The sequence below is a fragment of the Panthera uncia genome (genome assembly GCF_023721935.1).
Source record: "Panthera uncia isolate 11264 chromosome A3 unlocalized genomic scaffold, Puncia_PCG_1.0 HiC_scaffold_11, whole genome shotgun sequence".
NCBI classification, from domain to species: domain Eukaryota; kingdom Metazoa; phylum Chordata; class Mammalia; order Carnivora; family Felidae; genus Panthera; species Panthera uncia.
In genome coordinates this window covers 3,486,429-3,501,121 of record NW_026057578.1, presented here as the reverse complement: position 1 = coordinate 3,501,121, position 14,693 = coordinate 3,486,429, and the positions used below count along the sequence as shown (strand labels likewise).

General features: G+C 47.3%; 1 protein-coding gene across 1 annotated transcript; it reads left to right on the top strand.

The window, feature by feature from the left end:
• Nucleotides 1-9: 9 nt before the first annotated feature.
• FAM217B (family with sequence similarity 217 member B) lies at nucleotides 10-7,474 on the top strand. Its single transcript, XM_049650518.1, has 3 exons — nucleotides 10-1,035; nucleotides 1,163-1,248; nucleotides 3,108-7,474. Exons 1-3 carry the CDS (start codon nucleotides 823-825, stop codon nucleotides 4,219-4,221), a joined length of 1,413 nt encoding a protein of 470 aa, XP_049506475.1. The 5' UTR covers nucleotides 10-822; the 3' UTR covers nucleotides 4,222-7,474.
• The last annotated feature ends 7,219 nt before the right edge of the window (nucleotides 7,475-14,693 follow it).

Sequence of the window (14,693 nt, the reverse complement as noted above, 5' to 3'; positions counted from 1 at the left end):
GGGGGGGGGGGGGAAGGTGGAAGTTCACGTTCCCGACAGCAGTTTGGGGCCAGGCGTTGTAGAGGGGCCCTTTTCGCTGTCCAGAGGGAGAAAGCAGAAGGAAAACCAAACTATTGAAGGAGGGCTGGTAAAGGGAAGAACCTTTTCTACATCTCAGATGAACCCAGCCTGTTGATTGTGATAGAAGTCATTAACGATGAGAGCCTGAAAAGGCACACATACTTATGAAAAGTAATACAGCAGAATTTCAGGAGGACAAAAGAGTCTTCTATAATCCCACCTTTTTTCTGTTTTACAGAGGCAGGGGATATTATGAAAGACAATATTCACTTTGAAATCAGGGCACTTTTTGTAGGCCACCCACTGAAAATCAGGGAAAGCAGCATTCTCCATGTGAGTCAACAGAGATAGCATTTTGTGCACAGAGATAGCATTATGTGATAGGTATTACTAGATTGACAATCTTTTACTGGATTGATGTGATCGAAAAGGCAGGAGGATTAAAGGGGAGCTTCCCTAATAGTTTTAGTTCTATGAGAGCAGGGATATGTGCATTTTCTAGGCTCTCCTGTAATTGTTGAATGAATGAATGAGTGGACATGGGAGATTAGAGTAATACCTGACCTTAATTAGCCCTGCACATTTCCTGAAGGTGTTATTTCCAAGGAGACTCTGTGTGTATGTGAGGAGAGAGAGAAGGATTCCATTGGCAGCATTTATAGTGGTCTGATTTTGTATCTAATATCCACCGTGAAAAATAAACAAGCAAAAAAGATGAAACTATAAACAGAAGGCAATCCCCCCCACCAACATTTCAATACTATGCAAATATTTCAAAACAAACAAGTGAAAACCAGCCCAGTACCGGTGGCAGAGCCATTTGCAATCCATACTTACCTGCCATGTTCTGTTACTTCTAGTTCCGGTGGCCTGGAGGAGTCCTTTCCAAATATAAGAGGAATAAAGAAGTCACTTCCCCAGCTGTCATCATCTGCCAACAGATTGAGCAAGAATATTTCAAGCACTACAGAAAAGGTGATGTAAATTTTGAGGGGAAATCTTACTTAGATTTGTTTTGCTGTTTTGTTTGGGGTGTGTGTGTGTGTGTGTGTGTGTGTGTGTGTGTGTTCATGGTATTTATTACTGCATGTCTGTTTTTTAGACAGTCCATCAAACCCTAGATGATGATCAGCCATGTGATTTTTTCAAGAAAGGGAATCGGGTGAATCAGTGTCATCAGAAAAGCAGGTAAATAATTTTAATTGCTTTCTCTCGCAAATGGCACGTTATATCAGTTCTCCAGACCGAATATGTGTGGCTGGAAAAAAAGTAATGTCTGTGGATACGAAATATGTACTTATGTTTTTGACCCATCAGAAATGAGTGGACAAAGTGGTTTTAAACAGTACCAGTTAGTAAAAATTCCAGAGGCCATAATTCTGCCACTGTTAGCAGAATCTATAATTTTAGGTAAGCCCCTTAATCATCCTTCTATGCGTGCTTCCTTTTTTATAAAACGGATATTGATAATAACTTTTACTGATATACACTGACAGAGTAAACAGAAGTTATAATGGTTTTGGTTATGAGTTCTAAGTAATGACAATTCCTTTATTCATTTTTCCAATATAAAGCACATGTTAGCTATTGCACATGATTCAACACTCTCCATATTTATTAAAAAAAAGTAACACATTTTCAAACAATTGCTTAGTGTGGCAGAAACCACTGGACAGGTGACCTCTGAGCTTTCCAGAAAGCCTGTTTACTGCCCATTTTCTTTTACCCTACTTGACTTAATGTTCCTGAGAAGCATTATGAATCCTAGTGAGATGCTGTGTGTTGGGTAAAAAGAAAAGAAAGTATTTTCCACTCTGATATGAGATCCTGCCTGGGAATAAATCACCTCCGTGGGAATTGCAGCTGTGCTGGTAATGCACACAGAATCCGTCATTCCCATTTCCTGCCCTTCACAAGGGAGCATGAATCCTATGTTTTTCATTCATATGGTGTTTTAAGGCACCGTATGATTTTTTCTCTCTCATTTTAAATACGGTTTTTCTGAGTGCACTTCCTATTTGAAAACACATGAATAAGCTTTCGATGTTATATATGCTACACTCTTTCATGTTAAGATTTTATTTATTTATTATTGGGCCCACCTGGGTGGCTCGGTCAGTCGAGCGGTGGACTTCAGCTCAGGTCATAGATCTCACAGTTTGTGAGTTCGAGCCCTACATCTGGCTCTCGGGCTCTCTGCTGTCAGCACACAGTCTGCTATGAATCCTGTCCCTCTTCCTCGCTGACCCTCCCCTACTCACTTTCTCTGGCTCTCGAAAATAAATAAAAACATTTCTTAAAAAGATTTTATTATTTATTTATTTTGAGAGAGAGAGAGTGAAAGGGGGGAGAGGAGCAAAGGGAGAGAGAGAGAGAGAGAGAGAGAGAGAGAGAGAATCTCCAGCAGACTCCACGCTGCAGGGCTCAGTCCCACGACCCTGGGATCATGGCCTGAGCTGAAATCAAGAGCGGGTTGCTCAACTGCCTGAGCCACCCAGGTGCCCCTTTCATGTTAAGATTTTAGGTGGTTCAGGCTCAGAATCACCACCAATCAGTGACTAAGTTCTATACAACTTGCATTTTATACCTTGTTTACTTTTCATTGAAAATAGGCTTGTCAAAGAAAGCTGTGGCTTTTACTTGTCAGTGTTGTTAAACACTGTTCATCATTAACAGAACAGGTTGAGAGTTTACAACAGATTTTCTCCAAACTGGTGGGGTTTGTTTGTTTGTTTGTTTGTTTGTTTTGGAATATACACGACTGGTCTAAAATTACAAGCACTTTAAGAACTGTCAGTGTTTTTCCTAAAGGTATCTGGTATCAGACAAAATCCACGCATCCAGTCTGGGCACCTGTGTCCTGTCACGTTTCTTGAGTGGCGTCCTGTGTGCCCAGTTGCTCTGTGAGCACCACCGGCTGGGCAGGGGCCGTGCGGGCCTTCCTGGGGACAACCGAAACGCCAGTGGCGGGTGCCTGTTGTCTGTTTAATCACCGGCAGGCCAGGTCTTGTCCAGTGAACTAAGAATTACAGTTTTATCTCTCACAGCAATATGAATGCTGGCCCATCTTGGAATAAAGCACAACGTTCAAAAAACTCTTCAGGAAAAAGGCAGAGCAAATCCCAGGCACCCCAGGTGTCCCCCCATCTGCCTGTGGACAGACTCAGAGAAAGCGTTTCCCCGGAAGGCAAACCCAAAAGGAGCCCCCTGGACCCCAGGTGTCGGGGCGCCTCGGGGAACGAGCTGTTTCTCGACCTTCAGTGCATGAAAATCATGAAGGAGGGCGCAGACGAGGACGAGGACAGCGCCAGCGACTTGTCAGACTCGGAGAGAGTCCCGGTGCCGCCTTCCGCGCTCGCGCCCCCGGAGCTGCACCTGCGAGCGGAGGAGATCGATGCCGCCGACCCGGACCCGGACCCGGACCCGCGGGGCACGCAGACCACCTACCGCTACGCGGACTTCCTCCCGGCCCCGTTCAGCTCCTGGGACCTCCGCGACCTGGCCGTGCCACCGGGCGCCGAGCCCAGGCCAGCGGCTCAGGGCGGCGCTGCGGGGCTGCTCGCCAGGTACATCGACAGGCTGCTCCAGCTCGAGTGGCTGCAGATGCAGACCGTGCAGGGTGAGAAGGGGAAGGGCGCCAAGGCCAGGCCTCCCACCGCCCCCGGCATGGCGGGGGCTCTGAAAAGCCCAGGCAGAAGCAAGCTGGTGGTCAGCGCTCCCGCCAGGCCTCACCAAGAGGGGGCTCCCAAGCCAGGTGCTTCCCGAAGGAGAGACCTGCACCTCGAGGAAGCCCGTCCATCCTATTACGCCTTTGACACCCCCCGCAAAGCTGTCCACGTGGCGCGGAGCGGCGGACCAAGTTCGCAGAAGCCGGCCTTGGAGGGCAGGACAGAGGAGCAGAGAAAGAAATGGAGTAAGAGCCCCAGGCCGCAGCGCCGGGACCTGCCCTGCAGTGACAGCGGCCCCCGCGCGGACAGCGGCGGTGGTGGTGCTTCGGCGCAGGCGGTGACCACCCCGGACTCCTGCGGGGCCCCCAGAGCGCAAGCTCACGGGAACCTGAAGAAGAAGGGCAGTGCCAGCACCTGCTCTCAGGCCACCATATCCAGTGAGAAGAAATTCAAAACCAATGGAGTAAAGCAAAGCACATACAGATTCAAATAACAAGTGAAATAACAAATTGCAAAGACCCGTGGATACCTAAACATGAGAGCTCTTGCACAAGTCACAATACGGTGCATTTTGGGACATTTTATGATGACTGACATGTAAGTCGTTGACTGGCCCTTTAAGCGCATCCCCACCCTTACCCCAGCCACACTGGGCTTATTTCCAAACAAAGGTGTCTTTCAATAAGCCTTTCTTTGTCTTGACTGTCTTAAGCAAGTGAGAGCCCTTTTGAGGAAAATTTAACCAAGATCTGTGCCATATAAAGAAAATGACAGGGAAAGAAAGAGAGGTCTGAACCGGAAACAGCAGCCAGCCCACGACATAAGGCAGGCGGTGCCGTTCAGCTCCCCACTTGCAGTGCGCCTGCGTGTAGAAAGTAGCGCATACGTACTGCTTTGGACCCCTGTGGGATCTGAAACGTCTGAGATCGAGTTCTTGGTGTCCTCCTCATGAGCTGTCCAAACAGAAGTTGTGTCCACTTCAGCCCGAGGAGAAGCTTCAGCTCTTAAGTTTGGGAGCATCTCTTTTGAGCCAAGTTATGTATCACTAAGCTGCTTGCTCTTTCTAGACCATGGATTCTAGCACTTTCACAGTTGTTTTTTTTTCTTTAAAGTGTTTTAAATGTCGAGGTGGTGGGGAAGTCTGCCTTTGGGGTCTTTGTATTTGCAGACAAAGGTGCCAAGACTTTGTCCGGCTGTAAGTCAGCGGGTCTCAGCAGGACCGCTACTGTTTGGTGGGAGATAAACATGAACTTTTTGGCACCCTGGTGTTTCCGGCGTGTATGGCTTCTGGAAGAAGGTGCACAGAAAAACCACCTTTTTGGAGTTTGTACATGAAAGGCCTACAATCAGACACACACAGAGCCACATGTGACTGTCACAGTCATTCCATTACTGATTTGGATATCCTGCTGTCTGTAGTCAGTATAAGGACCTGTTTTACTTTGCAAGAGCAGGATTTTACCACCCTGCTTCGGGGCAGAGGAGTGAGGACACATTTCAGGATGGAGAGGGGCAATTGGATAGGAATCATAGGGATTACTGAGTGTCTTCTTAACATCCTTAGCTGGTCCCTGGCTCCCTGGCTCTCCTAGATCCTAGATGCTGCTTATTTAACTGTCCTTAAGTGATGCCTGCTTGTCCATACACTTGTGCTGTGATACAAGTCACATACAGATTCAATTCTGTTGCTACTGTGAATATCTTTAAAACCTTCGGTTGACTGCTGGATATCCAGTATGTTTTGATGACTGTAGCTGATTTTATGTCTTTAAATGATCACTCTCTTTGTTTTCATACACATGGGTTTCGATTTTTTCACCTTTGGGGCAAACTAAAAACTTGGCTCTTTTCATTTGAAAATGCATACCGGCCTGCAGGCTCCGTGGACCCTGCCATCCAAGCGCCATCTAAGATGCTTTGAGTTAATAGCCTAAGGACAAGATGCATTTATAAATAAAATAATCATGGGCAGAAGTTCAATATTAAGGTGCCATTTTAAAATCTGACTTTGATAACGTTAAACAACATATACACATTTTCAAGGTCACTTTTTTCTTCCAAGAGTTTATTTCTAGAGTTTTACAGATTCCCTGTTAGAGTCTTTATCTTTCACAGCACCCTGTGGGAGAAAGCATGCTCTTCACACGAAGATCTTGTACCTTTGGATGTGAACAAAGACGTGCATCCAGCGGGCATCCCTTCCCGAGTTCTCGGTGACGCTGTCACTTCCACACCCGGTGTCTGTGTTGTAACTTGAAAACAGCGCTGATCTTACTTCACCTTTCTGTGCTTCCTGAGTGGCACCCCGTGTGTCCTGCACCCTACCTGCTGCTCGTGAGTGCACACGGACTGGTCCTTTATACACGGCTGGTACTGCACCTCGTGCACAATCCTTTCTCTACTCAGATTTTTACACAGCTCTTGATAACATTTCAGGGTCGATAAATCTCTGTAAGCACGTTATACACACATATATATACTCCTGTTACCGATACTATGGGGTTTAGGCTGCGTCGCTGCCTTCTCTGGTAATGCTCCCTTTGCGTACTCTTGGACACCCCCCAGGGTGAGGCTGTCGGGCTTCTTTGCCTCGCGTGTGTCGGAGCCAACATGATTAAGAAATTTACAGGTGGCACCTGACATGTTCCATTTGTTCCTTGCTCTTTGACTTGAAGTCAGTTGCCTAATTTGGGGAATAGTTATAATGTCACCTGTTGAGACCGTTTTAAAAGCCTGTGAAAATGACTTTGCCTGTTTACTTTTTTGCCTCAGGTTGATGCTTTATTTTAACCAGTATTCTTGCAACGGGATCGGGGCTCCTGATGAACCGCATAGGTTCACTGCAGAACGTAAGCACAATTTGAATTCTGGGATTTCTGGTACACATCCCCAGCACAGCCTCCTTTTGTAAACGCTGCAGACAGGAGTGTGGCCATTTTCACGCAGATGGCCCTGGCAAGTGGGAGTCGGGACCTCCTCTGGCTGGTCCGGTCGCAGCCACCGAGTGTCCTGCTAGTCTGGGGACATGAGTCGTTCATTCAGCATTCAGAGAAGTGCCTCTCATTTCTGGGGAATTGTTTACATCCATGTTATGCTTCAACCAATTAAAATGATGCAAGGTAAAAAAAAATGTAGAGAATGTAAGAATTAATTGCTTCCGGCTCAGAACCAGTGGAAAATGTAAAAACATACAAAAACAAACTGCAAAAATATATCAGTATTAGTACAGTTATTTAGACTGAGACTACTTCTCAAATCTTCAACGGCTTGATTGGCCAAAGGTTCGTAAGTGACTGGGCACTTACGAGGGCAGGGTGGGTGCCCCGTGTCAGCAAAGATCGGGGGACGTGGTTGATCTTATGGCAGCTACGGGCTCAAGGGAGGAAGGTTTGGAGTGGTTCTTAAGCTATTAGGTTAGTTTCCAGAGAAACGGAAGAATCTTTACCTTTCATGCTTTAAATATTGCCTAAGTCGTCTTTATGCTCACCTACTTGAGTAGTTAAAAATATAAAACTCTAGGTAGGTGGTACTGGATTTCACGGTAACAGAGAAGCAGTATTTATTATGTATTCACGTGCACGTACAGAGCTCCATTTCAAATGGCCTGACTCTGTGGGGCATGTTTGTTATTTGCTGTTATAATTATTGTATGCTTGGTTTTGTACATAATAATACAGAGCGCGTGCAAGTTTTTGTGAGTCTGGATTTCTTTCCTTGAGATCAATTAAACAGTAGGAGATATCGTCTGCATTTTTTGGATATGGTTTTGTTTTGCTTTTCGTGCAGTTCTCTTCCTGTTTGTCTCTTTTCTCCCGGATCACCTCACAGAACCACAGGGGAGGGGACTGGGCCCCAATCCTTTCTTAATACTGAGCAACGAATGTGACAACATGACTGGATGCACCTGAGAACCACTGCCGGTGTGTTTTTGAGTCCCTCGTCCTCTTATACCCCCAGAAGGTGCTGAACGCTTGGGGAACTGGGATGGAAATTCAGTAAAAGTAAAATGGCATGTGACGGAAGGGGCTCACATTTAGCTTGCACGTCTAGGACTGAGCGCCTGCTGTCCCAAGGAGGGCACCTGGGTGTCGCAGACATTCCGAAAGGCCCTTTGCTCCTTCACCTAAACTCTTTGCTCCTTCTTCTAAATTCATGTCTGGCAAGGAGGTGAATTCTTTTGAGTCTACCGAATAGTGGTATTTAGAAAAACAATTTTTAACATTTATTTTTGAGACACAGAGACAGAGTGTGAGCAGGGGAGGGGCAGAGAGAGGGGGAGACACAGAATCCGAAGCAAGTTCCAGGCTCCAAGCTGTCAGCACAGAGCCTGACATGGGGCTTGAACTCACGACCTGAGCCGAAGTCAGATGCTTCGACTAAGCCACCCAGTCGCCCCCAAATCATGGTGGTTTAAGAAATAATTTTGGGGGTGTTAAAAATTCAACTGAGAAAATTTTATCGATCTTACTGGCTTTATTTAATGATGCATGAGTCAGGCAGCATCCCATCCAGCAGATGGAAAGGAGCCCCAAGGTACGTCCAAAAGGGAAGGACTTTTATAGGCAGAAGGGAGTGGGCACGAGGAAATTGTACAAGGTCACTTTCACTTCTGGGGTGGCCAAGGTCTTACCAGGCAGGTGGCCTCACTAGTGCTGATCACATGACTCCTGACTATCTGGTTTAAGATCCTGCTCTGGGAGAGGCAAGACTGTGAGTAAAGCTGGGTTCAGTGACGGGCCGGTAGTCTTGTTATCCGGGGGTTTAAAAGTAAGTTTTTGGTAGTTTGAAAATTAACCACGTTGGAAGTTTTAAGTCCTAAATTTGTACATAAGACAGTGGATTGTTTTCGGATGGTGCTGTGTTATTATCCACAAGGTAACAACTTAACCTCTAGACCTAACCTAAAACAACCTCAGTCTGCCGTCTCCCTGTTTGATTGCTTTAACACCTTAAAACAACTAGATCAAGTGTAGAATAATGCTCAATGAAATAACATGGATGAATAATTTGTAAAAATCTTCCTAGAGACCCTGTTTCAAAAAATAGGCCTCAAATAGCCCTGTCCTCGGCGGTTTGATATGTAAGGAATTAACTCTGATAACGCTGGGAAAATATAAGTGGGATTTTAAAAATGGAATAGTCATGAATACAGTTGTCCTCGTGTGAATGATACTTGAGAGGAAGCCAGTGTACATTTCTCTGTACGTTACATTCAACCAGAGCCGTCTCATGCCGTGCTACCCGAGCTTGTGAGCCCCACCTCAGACCTGCTGCACGTGAAGGAGTTTAGCACACGCCACCCCAAAACGTGACACTCTGGCGAACTGACTGCCTTGAGCCAAAGGCACTTGAGAAACAGCAACTCAAAGGAAAACACTCTTCCCTTTCTTTTTCTTCAAAGCAGGAGATGAAATTCCTATATGAAAGACATCCTCCCTGCGCCAGAAAGGAAGTAATGTGCTTCTCATCAGGGATGAGAGGCTGAGGCCAAGAGGACTCTACACACATTTTGTTTGTTAAAATGACCCTTATCTGGGGCGCCTGGGTGGCTCAGTCGGCTGAGCATCTGACTTCGGCTCAGGTCATGATCTCACGTTTCTTGGGTTTGAGCCCCACGTCGGGCTCTGTGCTGACAACTCAGAGCCTGGAGCCTGCTTCGTGGATTATGTATCTCTCTGGCTCTCCCCCACTTGCCCTCAGTCTGTCTGTCTTTCTCGCTCCCTCCTCTTCCTTAGTCTCCCCACGTGGCTCCCTCTGTCCAACCTAATACCAAAGCAGGTAACCGTGGCCATTTCTTTGGGTCTTGGTTCCTTAGGAAGTCTGCATCATGGAAAACTCGTATTCTAGAATTTGCATGCTTTTGTCCCCCTGATCTGTCTTCTGTCAACTTAATTCTCAGGACCAGCCAAACAGAACCCTAAGAGGGTACAAGGGGAGCCGTGTTTGCAGCCCCAAAATACACCTCTTTGACATAAGCATGATTTTAGTCTCCTTATATTTAAGAAACAGCATACACATAGGAAAAGCTCTGAGAACTGAGAAGTTACCCTTTTGTAAGAGACACGTGGGGGAGATCTCCATCTGTAAGGGTGCCTTTTGTACCAGGAAGAGGATGAGGAAATGTCTAGAAACACTTATCAACTCTTATCTCGTTAAGGCCTGGACTTACATCTGCAAAACAACCACGGCCATTTATTGTACTTTTCCTAGTAACCTCATATAAGCGCCCCCCCCCATCCCCACCCCTCGTATCTTTTGTTTTTTGGTGGAGGTGACATTGAAGGTGACAACGTGAGGCATTTCAAGGACTCTCCATTTCCTGGGTCTCTCCCATGTATGCAGGAGGCATACGTGTTATTAAACTTCTGTTTGTGTTCCTCTGTTAATCTGTCCGCGTCCAGAGGTCTCAGTCAAGAACCTACATGGGTAGAAGTAAGATAATTTTTCGCCTCCTGTGAAGGTAAGGGTAACATTTTACCTCCCCAACAGAATCAAAGTCTGCATCTGAACAAGATCCTTGGCAGGTAATGTTTGACAAAACTCACATTCATGGCACTTAAAAGTCTGCAAGTTTGAGGGGCGCCTGGGTGGCTCAGTTGGTTCAGCGTCCGAGTTCAGCTCAGGTCATGATCTCACGGTCCGCGAACTCGTGTCCAGCTGTGTGCAGCCTGCTTCGGATTCTGTGTCTCCCTCCCTCTCTCTTCCCCTCCCCAGCTCATTCTCTGTCTCTGTCTCCTTCAAAAATAAACATTAAAAAAAGAAAAAAGTCTGAAACAACTGTTTTGACCACACAGCCCTGGCTGGACCCCCTGCACTCTGGCCACACTAACAAGTGTGTCTGCTTATCTGTATCCTATTTTCTCCGGAGCTTACAAGCCCTCTGCTATCTCTTTGCCCAAGAATAGGTCATTAAGTGGCTTGATTTATGGCCTCTGATAACCTGTGGGGCAAGTGAGCGCCAAGGAACCGAGGTTTCTCAGAACATGTCCACCTTGAACATACTTCTACTTTGAGGCACTTCCACTTTTATTTATTTATTTTAGAGAGTGTGAACATTTTATTTTTATTTAGAGAGAGAGAGAGAGAGCGGGGGAGGGCAGGAAGGGCAGAGAGAGAGAGAGAATCCCAAGCAGGCTCTGCACTGTCAGCACAGAGCCCGATGCGGGGCTCGAACTCACGGACTGAGATCATGACCTGAGCTGAAGTCAGCAGACGCTCGACCGACTAAGCCACCCAGGTACCCCTACACTTCTGCTTGTAAACTCAGGAGCGAGAACCTCACCGTGCCCTCAGCTCGCCTTCCCACTGCCTTCATCATGCTGGCCACGTTTACAAGACTCACTGCCACCTGTCACCAAGCTTTTCCTCCGAAACCCTGTCTCGCAACATTCCCGCCCCAGCACAGTAAGGAGAAAGAAAAGGAGGGCTTTGCTTTTGTCCCGTGTTGCTCAGTTTTCTAAATACTGGAATGAAATGCTTTTTACTTATAGGTCTCACACAATAATGAGCTGAATGGTCTCCCAAGTATGGTTGAAGATGTTCTAATTAAAGGAAGTATGTCTTTTTCCCTCAGCAGGACAGTTTTGATGTGGGAGGAGATTAAATAGCCCCAAAGTTCTCTCTTCTTTCCCGAAAAAGCATAAAAATATTTATATACATAAATCACTGAAAAAAAAGAGCTCAGTACGTCTGCTATCAATATAATTAGTATAAAACATACTTGCAGAAAGCGAGAAACACTTCAATCTGTTGTATTTGGCAGTGTTTCTAAGCACCCCCACCCTTTCATCTCCAATTACTAGTTGAACAAATAGGGGCAAGAAATTTCTCCAAGGAAATGTTCTGGCCAGCTCTTGGTGGCTGACAAAATACGAAAACGTAAGGACCACGCTTTCTCTTCGGCCAGCCTACGTGACTACGAAACATCAACACAGGACAGACAAATATCTCTCGGTCCCTTACAGCAAATCAGGAAATACAAATGACGAATAATTTTATTCTCACGTGAAGTCTACCCTTCACTCCCACACATGGCAGGTATCGGGGTACAGTGTTAGATACACAATATTAGACTGTAGGCTCAGAATACGCTTAGTCATAAGTTGCATTTTTCAATGCGGGACTCAAATTCGCTTTTCTGATGTTTTCCCCCCAACATCGTGTTATAAAATTCTTCAAACATAGAGAGAGGTCAAAAGACCCGTACAGCGAACACCTAATGCTCACTGTGTAGATGCCACAGCTCACAGCTCATTCCCTGCCTTGTGCCCCCACCCCGCCCCGCCCCGCACCCACCCACCTGCCTCCTCCGAGCACCTGCCGCCCTCCAGTTTCCACCTGCCTCTGGTCGCTCGCCAGTGCGCCCGAATCACTGTTCTGTGTTTTGGTGAGCGGTGGTCATTCTTTGTGGCAGGCCTGGGCTGGGGAACCAGTTCCCATGACTGGGGACACAGCCTTTCCCTTGGGTTTTTGTTACTGTTCTATTTGTTCCTTAACTCTACTTGAGACTATTCCAAGACTCATGACTTTGGAGAAACAGGACCTTGAATTGAGAATCCTTTGACGGGAAAATAAATTTTATATGAGGGGACATACATGGAGAAGTACCAACCAAGGCAAAGCCTAACCGGGAGCCATGTAATTTGTTCTGAATCTGAGTTTTACTTATTTATTTTTGAGAGAGAGAGAGAGAGAGAGAGAGAGAGAGGGAATCCCAAGCAGATTCCACACTCAGAGAGGAGCCCGACTCGAGGCTTGATCCCAGGACTCTGGGATCATGACCTGAGCCGAAATCAAGAGTCAGATGCTCAACCGACTGAGCCCCCCAGGTGCCCCTGAGTCTGACTTTAAAGCAGGCTGTTTGACTCCCTCAGCTCCTGCGGGCACTCTTCCCCAGGCTCCCCAGCGTGGGGGCATCTGCCTCCCGGTTAGCAGGTGAGCGGTCAGGGGTGGGTGTGGGGGCTCGGCCTGCTCTTCTCCAACCTCCCCTCCGGCATAGAGAGGAGGGCCGCCTCCACTCCCTCCCTCTCCTAGGCCCTGCATCCTTCAGCACAGACAGGGGACACTGAGGCAGAAGCAGCCGTGTTTCCTCTTTCACAGACCTCCCTCCACACTTTCACCGAGGCTGGTTCGCCTCTGGGCAGAAGGCATCCACACGTCACACACCAGACCCGTCTCTACCTGTCCGCACAGCAGCCCCCTCAGGGGGCAGGAAGAAGGCTCCCGTCCCAATGTTTTCCTCTGTTGATATTTACTTGACCGCGTGGGAGAGTCCGCCTCCTGGCACGCCAGATGGAGAGCATTTTCCCGTGCCCTCTCTAGGGCCACACTTCTGGTCTCCTCAGCCGGGCACAGGGCCTGGTCGGCCACACCCCGTCCGAGCAGAGCCGGGATGGGGCGCCAGGCCCTCGGCCTTACCGTCACCCCCGCCCATTCCCAGTGATTCCACTCACTGGGAAAACCCCACCCACTGATTTCCAGAGATGGAAAGAAAGCTTCCCATCCCTCCCCGGTTGAGGCAAGCGGAAGGCAGCTGACCCCCTGCCCCGTGACCCCTCATGTCCACAGGACCAGTCCTGCCATCATCTTTTAGAGTCCTGAAGCGTCTGGTCTTAGTTGTTGGGGTCTCTTTTTAGAATGTAGTGAATGTAACACTTCCTTGTGTTCAGTTCGGGGTCCTACTCACCAGTTCCTGGGCAAGTACACACCTTCCGTGCCACGTGCTTCTCTCTGCAAAGACGGAGAAAGGATACGGTTGAGTTGCCGTCACTAAGTACCCCGAAAATGAAGGCTGGCGGGTGCGGGAACCCTAACTGACATGGATAATTCAAGATGAAATTAATCCTTAGCAGCACTCGTGGTGTGCTTATCACTATAATGAATGCTGAGGGGGTGCCTGGGTGCCTCAGTCGTTTAAGCGGCCCACTTTGGCCCAGGTCATGATCTCGAGGTTCGTGGGTTCGAGCCCCGAGTCAGGCTCTGTGCTGATAGCTCGGAACCTGCTTCTGGGGCTCCTGGATGGCTCAGTCGGCTAAGCGTCTGACTTTGGCTCATGTCATGATCTCACAGAACCTGCTTCACATCCTCTGTCCCTCTCTCTCTCTGCCCACCCCCTCCCCCAAATAAATATTTAAAATATTTTTTTTAAATGCTGAGAACTTGTGCTGGGTTGGGCACCCTTTGAACACCCCAAGGTGAGACCGTGAAGTCCAGGTAATTCTCTGTGGCTCACTCCTTCCTTTTCGCCCTCCCACACCATTTATTTATCTTTCAACCACATTTCATTCAACTGTGTACGTGGATCCGGGAGCTGCCACCTTGTGGCTTCAAAGCATTAGTGCACTTGTGAGGGCACAGGAACCCTGGACAGTCTTCTCTGCAATCAGATGCTCACGAGGAAAGGGAACTGACACCTTCTAGTTCTGACTCACGGGGGACGTGTGGCAGGCGAAGCCCAGCGTCTCTCAACCCAAATGAGAGAAGGGACGCCTTATGGGAAACTGGCATCTTGCTCAGTTATTTTTCAATGTTTGAGGATGTTGAAAATGTGGCTGTTTCTAATACATTAAAATACCCATTTCTTTCAACTGAAAACAAATTGAGAGTAGAATCCATCATAAGCATTCCCCAGCCCCTCCCCAGACACCTGGAGGTCAGCACACTGTCTTTCCGGCTCTATTTTATCTCCCTCAGCATTATTCCAGCAAAGGGGTGCCCAGCTTGCAACTTCTGTTTCTCCCCCAAATGTTCCACATGGTTTAGCTTACCGGGTCTAGAAATTCTGAATTAGGGATTCTAACGTTAGCAACATTTCAGTAGAACAAACGGAATAAAAATACCCACTTTGAAAATAAGCATGAAGTCATAAATTCGGTAATTATTATTCTGTTTCTGTTTATGCGCGGGAGGTATTTACAGACCTTCAAATTGCATTTGTTACTGTGTTTAATAATAAGCTACTAATTT